Consider the following 9,080-nt stretch of genomic DNA (forward strand, 5'->3'; position numbering starts at 1 on the left):
AAAAAAAAAAAAAAAAAACATACATGTTCTTTGTTTTGTTTTGTAAAGTTATTTAGAGACAATATTTTGAAATCCATAATTAATATAATAAAAATGAATGAATTAATTAATTTTTTATTCATTATGAAAAAGTGAAATAAAAATAAAAATAAAAAATAATTAGCTTCTCCAATAATGTGGTATTCATTTCATTGTATGTCCCATTATTTTGTCTCTTTCTAAAGAATCAATTAAACCACTCTTACAAGACATCTCATTTCATCATAAAATTCCAATTTAAATTATTCATATATAAAAATATATTATTAAATTTTCAAATAATTCATATATATATTTTTATATTAAAATACATTAAATTACAAGTTTAACCCTCTCTTTAATACCGTCTCAGTCTTATATATCTCTAGACAATTCTTTGATTTTTTCAATTTTGTGTCGATTATTTTCCAAAGGCACATATTTAGTAGAGATAAAAGTGAAAGTTGATGATAGATGTGAAGTTTAATATTATATGGGTCTGACCCTTGTTCGATCTTATCCATAACTTTGTTCCTCAGCTCCCGTCGCTCACTATAATAGCTTGTTTCTCGAGTAACTTGAAACCCAGATGAAGTGGTTGAGTCATAGTAGCTCAGTAGTCATCTTATGTTTTTTAGTGCACTTGAAAGGCATGATTAGTTCCACAAATCTCACTGTACTTACCATGTTACACAAATAACCCGAGACCACATTTGAATGAGAGCGATCATGAGGATAGACGACTAAAAAAAGCTTAAAAGAATTGAAAGTCACTACCTATATCAACAATCTGAACCTTCCTTTTCAGTGACTCAATCACAAGAACTTCATGGTTAGCCGTGCATATGAGTGAGGACAAAACATGTTAGAACGAATGTCGAAGCTATCTGAATTTCGAATCCTGACATGAGCATTACAGACCGTAATAAACTTCTGATCGGGCACCTAGGATTTATATGACATTAAATTAATATTTTTGCACATCTAAAACTGCCCCTCCTCTCAGCCCATAGATTATGTTCTTAACCAAACATGTTAGGGAGAAAAGCTAGGGTTTTAAGGGAATCTTCAAGTGGTATTATATTATATATATATATATATATATATATATATATATATATAATATAATATAAGAATTAAATAAGTTATATAGTTGACAAATAACGTACGTCCATTTAAAAACATAACAAATATTAAAGATAAAGTTAGTTATAGAGATATTTAATAATTAATAAATTTAATATCATTAAATCATTCCTCAACACACCATATCCAATCAAATTTAGTTTCGTCTACAAACATATATAAGATTTTTATTTTTATTTTTTTATTTCACACACCATTAATCACGATTGGATTTATATCTTTAAAAAATAAAAAATATTTATTTTCTTCCCTTCGATAAAATTTCTCGAATTATTCAGAGACTAGTAGGAATATTCTCGTTTTATGTAAGTTTATCGCTGACCATATTTAATATCATGATTAAATTAAAATTATGATACTCGAGTAAAGGAGAACAAAAAAATCCGTGTTGGTTGTATGAGATGACTTGTGAGTTATCAGGTGCCAAATTCAAATTCTAAATCGTGATCTAAATACTCGGTTAGGTCAAATTAAGACATTTTTTTGGACTCAATCGGCTATTCAGATCATAAATTTATTCAATAATAAACCCGACCCAATTCAACTATAAATTTTTTTTTTGGGTTAGGGTTGGTTTGGCTCGTTTATTTAAATTTTTATTTTTAATAAAAATAAAAAAATTAAATCCGTAAAATTCTATTTATATTTTCAAACATTTTAATTAAGATTTACTATTCAATTTAAATTTTGAAAAATTATCTTTCAAATAGTTAAAATTATTTTAAATTATGGTCGGAGAATAAATAATAAAAAAATAGTTTTGAAACTAAATAAAACTAAAATAAATATATACATATAATTATATTTTAAGTGAAAATCTATTTTTTTTAAATTAACAAATCATATATATATATATATATATATATATATATATATATATATTTATTTATTTATTTATTTATTTATTTAGATTTATAAATTAATTTTGATATATATAAATATATATTGGTTTCAATATATATTGTTTGATTTCATTTGTGTTTGTTGAGATATGGCTTCCCGCGCTAAATCAGGAAGATTACGGATATTCATTCCTCCCCAATTTTTCATATCTCCTTCAACCTCGATCCCATATTTAAATCCCTCTGCTCCGATCTTCGAACTCCACTCAATTCACAGTATCCAGGTTCGTGATTCTATCAAGCTCTGATTTCTATTGCTCTGATTCGTATTTGTTTTTGCATGTTCTTCCATGAATTCAACGTTTTCTTTTGTTTCTTTCGTTTTCTGGCTACTTTTCTGGTTTTCGTCTTACTTAATCAATGAGTAACGAATAGATCGGTTGTTCTTTGCTCCTCCTGCCGTTTGTTTGTCATTCGCTTTGAATTTTGTCTAGGAGTACCAGTTGGATATGCAAGCATGTTGTTCTTGTTCTTTTAAGATATATTTCTCGGATTGTTTGATTCCTGATCGGAGTTTTCGTAAATGTTTTTTTTTTTGTTTGTTTCACTGTTATGCAGACGAAGCGTATGATAAAAGTTACAAGAGAGTAAATAATGGGAAAGGAGTCATTACAAGTACTAAATGCATTAGATGTTGCCAAAACACAATGGTACCATTTTACAGCAATCATTATTGCTGGAATGGGATTCTTCACTGATGCATATGATCTATTCTGTATATCTCTTGTCACGAAATTACTTGGAAGAATCTACTATCATGTTGATGGTGCGTCAAAGCCTGGATCATTGCCTCCAAACGTTGCTGCTGCGGTTAATGGTGTGGCGTTCTGTGGAACGTTGGCAGGGCAACTCTTCTTTGGCTGGTTGGGCGATAAAATGGGGCGAAAACGAGTCTATGGCGTTACTCTAATGCTGATGGTTGTTTGTTCCATAGGCTCTGGCCTCTCCTTTGGCCATAATTCACAATCTGTCATGACTACTTTATGCTTCTTTCGATTCTGGCTCGGGTTCGGTATTGGTGGCGATTACCCTCTTTCGGCAACGATCATGTCGGAATACTCGAATAAGAAGACTCGTGGTGCGTTCATTGCTGCTGTGTTTGCTATGCAGGGGTTTGGAATTTTGGGTGGAGGGATATTCGCCGTTTTCATCTCTATGGTATTTAAGGCTAAGTTTGATGCTCCAGCTTATGCAGTTGATCCTGTTGCCTCCACTGTGCCCCAAGCTGATTATATTTGGAGGATTATACTAATGGTTGGAGCTCTCCCTGCTGCTCTTACTTACTACTGGAGGATGAAAATGCCCGAAACTGCACGCTACACGGCGCTTGTAGCGAAAGATACAGCCCAAGCTGCATCAGACATGTCAAAAGTTTTGCATATGGATATCGAGGCAGAAACTTCAGAGCCTGCTCAGTGTCACGGTCATGCTCGAAAGTGGGAACTAGAGTCTGCTCAGTGTCAGGGTCATGCTCGAAAGTGCGATCGTGACACTCAGCAGCTGCGAAATGCGTATGGATTGTTCTCGAAAGAGTTTCTTCGTCGTCATGGAACTCACTTACTTGGAACTTCAATTACTTGGTTTTTATTTGACATTGCATTCTACAGCCAGAACTTATTCCAGAAAGATATCTTCACCGCAATTGGATGGATTCCTCCAGCAGCCACCATGAATGCAGTTGAAGAAGTCTTCAGAATAGCAAGAGCTCAAACATTGATAGCCCTCTGCAGCACTGTGCCTGGCTACTGGTTCACAGTGGCTTTCATTGACAGAATTGGAAGATTTACCATTCAACTCATGGGATTCTTCTTCATGACAGTCTTCATGTTTGCTTTAGCCATTCCATACCATCACTGGACTTTGAAGGACAATCAAATTGGCTTCATAGTCCTCTACTCACTGACGTTCTTCTTCGCCAACTTCGGACCGAACGCAACCACTTTCGTCGTCCCAGCTGAGATCTTTCCAGCACGATTCCGTTCTACTTGCCATGGGATATCAGCAGCATCTGGGAAGCTCGGAGCTATGGTGGGTGCGTTTGGTTTTCTATATTTGGCTCAAAGCCCGGACAAGAACAGAACCGATGCAGGATATCCTCCAGGCATTGGAGTCAAGAACTCGCTTCTTTTGCTGGGTGGACTTAACTTGTTGGGAATGTTGTTTACTTTTCTGGTGCCTGAAGCCAAGGGAAAATCATTGGAAGAGATGTCCGGCGAGAACGAAGATGGAACCATTGAAGAACTTGGGAGGCAGACGCAGGCATTTAGCCATAGAACAGTTTCAGAGGCTTAAGGATTCAACCTGTGGTATTCCCATTAGAATTAGGCTACTACACCATTATTTCCCTTCAGTTTACAAATTTAGGAAGTGTTTAGTTTCTTATATTATTATTATAGAAATGTATTTAATTTCTTCTTCCGGTTCGTGTCGAGAATAGGTAGAGTCTCGACATTATCTCTATAAATTCCTTCATTGAGAAGGTTCAATATATACTTTTACGTGAAGTCGAGTCGGGCCATGCCTGCATGTCCGTTGCATGTCAAGCCCCTTGTGTTGTATCACTTCATTGCTTTCCTTTACGGCTTTCATGATGCATAATTTCTTTATTGTATTTTCTAAGTGTATAATGTTTCAGCAAAATCACGTCTATGCCTAACCTGAAATGTTTCGGCAAAATCATGTCTAGGCCTAGTAAACCTGAAATGCCTCGAAATGTTAGTTGTCAATTCAAAATGAGATGCGATGCGAGTAGTCGTCAATTCTTCCTAAGGGTTATATGTTAGCTAAGATATGCTTTCTTTGCTTATCGTCTATACATTGCTTTCATTTTTTTTCAATATTGCTTTCAAATTCTCCTTCTAAAATCTCTCTACCCCTTACAGATTTCGAGTTGGCTAACTCACTAAGTGGTGAGACCGAGAGTGACCCACATTCGCCTGCAAGTGATGACCTTAAGGGTGTTGTCTCTGGTGCCATTGTAGAAGTAGGGGTTGGCAAGTTGACAATAAAATAGGAGGGTAAAAGAATTGTATGGATCAAATGGAGAAGGAGCATAAGAAGGAGAAAGTTATGGAGAACAGGTATTTTCGAGTCTTCCAATTTATTGCAAAAAAGAAATAAATAAATATTTTAAACTTAATTAAATTAGAAAATCTTAGCTTAAACTTTGAATCTCAAAAAAAATTTGTACACCGTACATCTTACATGAGCGGACGGTGTAGATGTGTTTACATTTTTGGTTATTCGAAAAAGCAGGAAAAAGAAGAAGTGAGATCCGGTTCAATCTCCATTGCATAAATATGCTTCAACTTCTTCCTCTTCTTTCTCATCTCAAAATTCCAAGGGTTCTCTGACTGGTAACTATTAATTACTCATTCCCATGCATTTCTTTCTCTTTTTGTTTGCTTTATCTTTTACCTTAAACTCCACGAAATCCCCACAAATTACTCATTTTCCACTGCCTTTCTTGTCCTGTATACATAACTGTTCATGTTTTTCTGGGTAGTTTTCTGATGCGATCCGATGAGTAGCAGAATAGGATAGCAGATACGCGATATTGAATGTTTTTAAAACGCGTTAGGAAGGCTTCCCCCCTTATTCCACTTTCCTTTGGAGCTCCACCCCGTTCGGTGTCTGCCTCTAATATAACCGTTCAAGTCCACTACTAAATATAATAGATATTGTCGTCCACTCCCACTTAAGGTTTTTAAAATGGGTCGGCAAGAGATTTTCACACCCTTGCTTGTAAGGAATGTTTAGTTTTCTCCACAATCTATCACCCTTGGGCCCCTCGTTGGCACCTATCTCTGCCACACCCTTGCTTGTAAGGAATGTTTTGTTTTCTCCAATTGATGTGGGATCTCACAATCCATCCCCTTGGGCCCAGCGTCCTCGTTGGCACCCATCTCTGCCAGCTCAGTGTCGGGCTTTGATACCATTTGTAACAGCCTAAGCCCACCGCTAGCGTATATTGTCTATTTGGACTTTCCCTTTCGGGCTTCTCCTCAAGGTTTTTAACACCCCTCTTCTAGGAGAAGTTTCCATACCAAATGTTTCGTTGAGATCTCACAATCCATCCCTTTAGGGGCTTAGCGTCCTCGGTGTGGCACACCGTTCAGTATCTGGCTCTGATCCCATTTGTAACAGTCCATTGTCTTCTTTGAGCTTTCCATCTTCAACTCCCTCAAGTTTTTTTCAAAGGCTAAGGAGAAGTTTCCACACACTTACGAGGAATATTTCGTTCTCCTCTCCCATCAACGTGGGATCTCACAATCTAGTCCTCTTGGGGGTCCAGTGTCCTCACTGATACACTACTCGTTGTCGGGCTTTGATACCATTTTTTACTTAAACGCGTACCTGATCAGTGATTAACAAATAGATGGGTTGTTTCTGGATCTCTGTTTTGTTGCAATGCATAGCTCTCTTCCTGCCCTTTTGTTCTTGTTTTGTTGAATGGAAACAATATTTTTTTGTTTTTGCAGAAGAAATTAGTATAAGAAATAGAAGCAAGACATGGCAAAGGAACAATTACAAGTACTAAATGCATTAGATGTTGCCAAAACACAATGGTACCATTTCACAGCAATCATCATTGCTGGAATGGGATTCTTCACTGATGCATATGATCTCTTCTGCATATCCCTTGTCACAAAATTACTTGGAAGAATCTACTATCATGTTGATGGTGCAAAAAAGCCTGGATCATTGCCTCCAAACGTTGCAGCTGCCGTTAACGGCGTAGCGTTCTGTGGAACGCTCGCAGGGCAACTCTTCTTCGGCTGGTTAGGCGATAAAATGGGACGAAAACGAGTCTATGGCTTAACTCTAATGCTGATGGTTATTTGCTCCATAGGCTCTGGCCTCTCCTTTGGCCACAATTCACATTGTGTCATGACTACTCTATGCTTCTTTCGATTCTGGCTCGGGTTCGGCATTGGTGGCGATTACCCTCTTTCAGCAACAATCATGTCGGAATACTCGAATAAGAAGACTCGTGGTGCGTTCATTGCTGCTGTGTTTGCTATGCAGGGATTTGGAATTTTAGGTGGCGGGATATTCGCCATTATCGTGTCGTCGGCATTTAAGTCGAAGTTTGATGCTCCATCTTATGCTGTTGATCCAGTTGCCTCTACAGTGCCACAAGCTGATTATGTTTGGAGGATTATACTAATGGTTGGTGCTCTTCCTGCTGCTCTTACTTACTACTGGAGGATGAAAATGCCCGAAACCGCACGCTACACCGCGCTTGTAGCGAAGGATACCGCTCAAGCTGCATCGGATATGTCGAAAGTTATGCAAATGGATATCGAGGGCGAAGGAGCAAAGGCTGCTGAGCCGACGCCAAGTGATAGTGTTAGTTCATATGGCTTGTTCTCCAAAGAGTTCTTTAGTCGCCATGGAACTCATTTACTTGGAACTACAAGCACTTGGTTTCTACTTGACATAGCCTTCTACAGCCAAAACTTGTTTCAAAAGGATATCTTTAGCGCCATTGGATGGATACCACCAGCAGCCACCATGAATGCACTTGAAGAGGTCTTTAGAATAGCAAGAGCTCAAACATTGATAGCCCTCTGCAGCACTGTCCCTGGCTATTGGTTCACAGTGGCTTTCATTGATAGAATTGGAAGATTTGCCATTCAACTAATGGGATTCTTCTTCATGACAGTCTTCATGTTTGCTTTAGCTATTCCATATCATCATTGGACGTTAAAGGACAATCGGATCGGGTTCGTTGTCCTCTACTCGTTAACGTTCTTCTTTGCTAACTTTGGACCGAATGCTACCACGTTCGTTGTCCCAGCTGAGATCTTCCCGGCACGATTCCGTTCGACTTGTCATGGTATATCATCAGCTGCAGGGAAGCTTGGAGCTATGGTGGGTGCGTTTGGTTTTCTATATTTGGCTCAAAACCAAGATAAGAACAAAACTGAGGCTGGATATCCTCCTGGGATTGGAGTTAAGAACTCGCTTTTGTTGTTGGGTGCACTTAACTTCTTGGGGATTTTGTTTACTTTTCTTGTCCCGGAAGCTAAGGGGAAATCGTTGGAAGAGATGTCGGGCGAGATCGAGGATAGTACCATTGGGGAATTGGGTGGCCAGACATCTTCTAGTACGACACAGTCACGTGTTTGAAGATTTCATATATGGGATTCTCGTTATAATAAAGTTGACAGGACGATTGATGTATTTCTGTGTCATTTCTGTTTCTTCGAGGTGCTCGATGACATGTAGTGACTATCGAAATTTTTGTGCTCAATCTGAGAACTATAATAGTGAATGATTTTAGAAATGTATCTCCTTGTTCATACTTTATCTGTGTGAGATCTCATATTGGTTAGAGGGGAACAAACCATTTCTTATAAAGGTGTGGAAAACTCTCCTTAGTAGACACGTTATAAAAATCGTGAGGCCGACGGTGATATGTAATGGGCCAAAGCGAAAAATATATGCTAGCGGTGGACTTGAGCTGTTACAAATGATATTAGAGCCAGACACCAGGCGGCATGCTAGCGAGGACGTTGGCTCCCAAGGTGGTGGATTGTGAGATCCCACATTGGTTGAGGACGCTGAGCGCCCAAAGGGGTGGATTGTGAGATCCGACCCTGGCCCTCAAGGGGGTGGATTGTGAGATCCCACATTGGTTGAGGACGTTGAGCGCCCAAAGATGTGAATTGTGAGATCCCACATTGGTTGAGGACGCTGAGCGCCCTTCCACATTGGTTGAGGACGTTGAGCGCCCAAACAGGTGAATTGTGAGATCTCACATTGGTTGAGGACGTTGAGCGCCCAAAGGGGTGAATTCTGAGATCCCACATTGGTTGAGGACACTGAGTGCCCAAAGGGGTGAATTGTGAGATCCCACATTGGTTGAGGACGTTGAGCGCCCAAAGGGGTGGATTGTGAGATCCGACGCTGGCCCTCAAGGGGGTGGATTATGAGATCCCACATTGTTTGAGGACGCTGAGCGCCCAAAGGGGTGGATTGTGAGATCCGACGCTGGCCCTCAAGGGG

The 9,080-nt window shown here is 38.8% G+C and overlaps 2 protein-coding genes across 3 annotated transcripts; both read left to right on the plus strand.

The window, feature by feature from the left end:
* The first annotated feature begins 2,197 nt into the window (after positions 1-2,197).
* Positions 2,198-5,017, plus strand: LOC111811936 (inorganic phosphate transporter 1-4-like). 2 transcript variants are annotated; one of them, XM_023699010.1, is made up of 3 exons: positions 2,198-2,290; positions 2,625-4,372; positions 4,949-5,017. In XM_023699010.1, the coding sequence occupies exon 2, from the start codon at positions 2,661-2,663 to the stop codon at positions 4,356-4,358; it is 1,698 nt and encodes a 565-aa protein (XP_023554778.1). In that variant the 5' UTR covers positions 2,198-2,290; positions 2,625-2,660; the 3' UTR covers positions 4,359-4,372; positions 4,949-5,017. The 2 variants fall into 2 exon arrangements, with proteins under 2 accessions (XP_023554778.1, XP_023554777.1); XM_023699009.1 differs by lacking the exon at positions 4,949-5,017 and having other exon boundaries at positions 2,625-4,657.
* A 1,561-nt stretch (positions 5,018-6,578) lies between these two features.
* LOC111811945 (inorganic phosphate transporter 1-4-like) lies at positions 6,579-8,419 on the plus strand. Its single transcript, XM_023699019.1, has one exon. The coding sequence runs from the start codon at positions 6,579-6,581 to the stop codon at positions 8,199-8,201; it is 1,623 nt and encodes a 540-aa protein (XP_023554787.1). The 3' UTR covers positions 8,202-8,419.
* The last annotated feature ends 661 nt before the right edge of the window (positions 8,420-9,080 follow it).

The sequence above is a fragment of the Cucurbita pepo genome, chromosome LG15 (genome assembly GCF_002806865.2).
Source record: "Cucurbita pepo subsp. pepo cultivar mu-cu-16 chromosome LG15, ASM280686v2, whole genome shotgun sequence".
In the NCBI taxonomy this organism is placed as follows: domain Eukaryota; kingdom Viridiplantae; phylum Streptophyta; class Magnoliopsida; order Cucurbitales; family Cucurbitaceae; genus Cucurbita; species Cucurbita pepo.

Excerpts from the sequence above, each read along its gene's own strand:
- LOC111811936 (XM_023699010.1), top strand. The coding sequence starts at position 2,661 with ATGGGAAAGGAGTCATTACAAGTACTAAATGCATTAGATGTTGCCAAA.
- LOC111811945 (XM_023699019.1), top strand. The coding sequence starts at position 6,579 with ATGGCAAAGGAACAATTACAAGTACTAAATGCATTAGATGTTGCCAAA.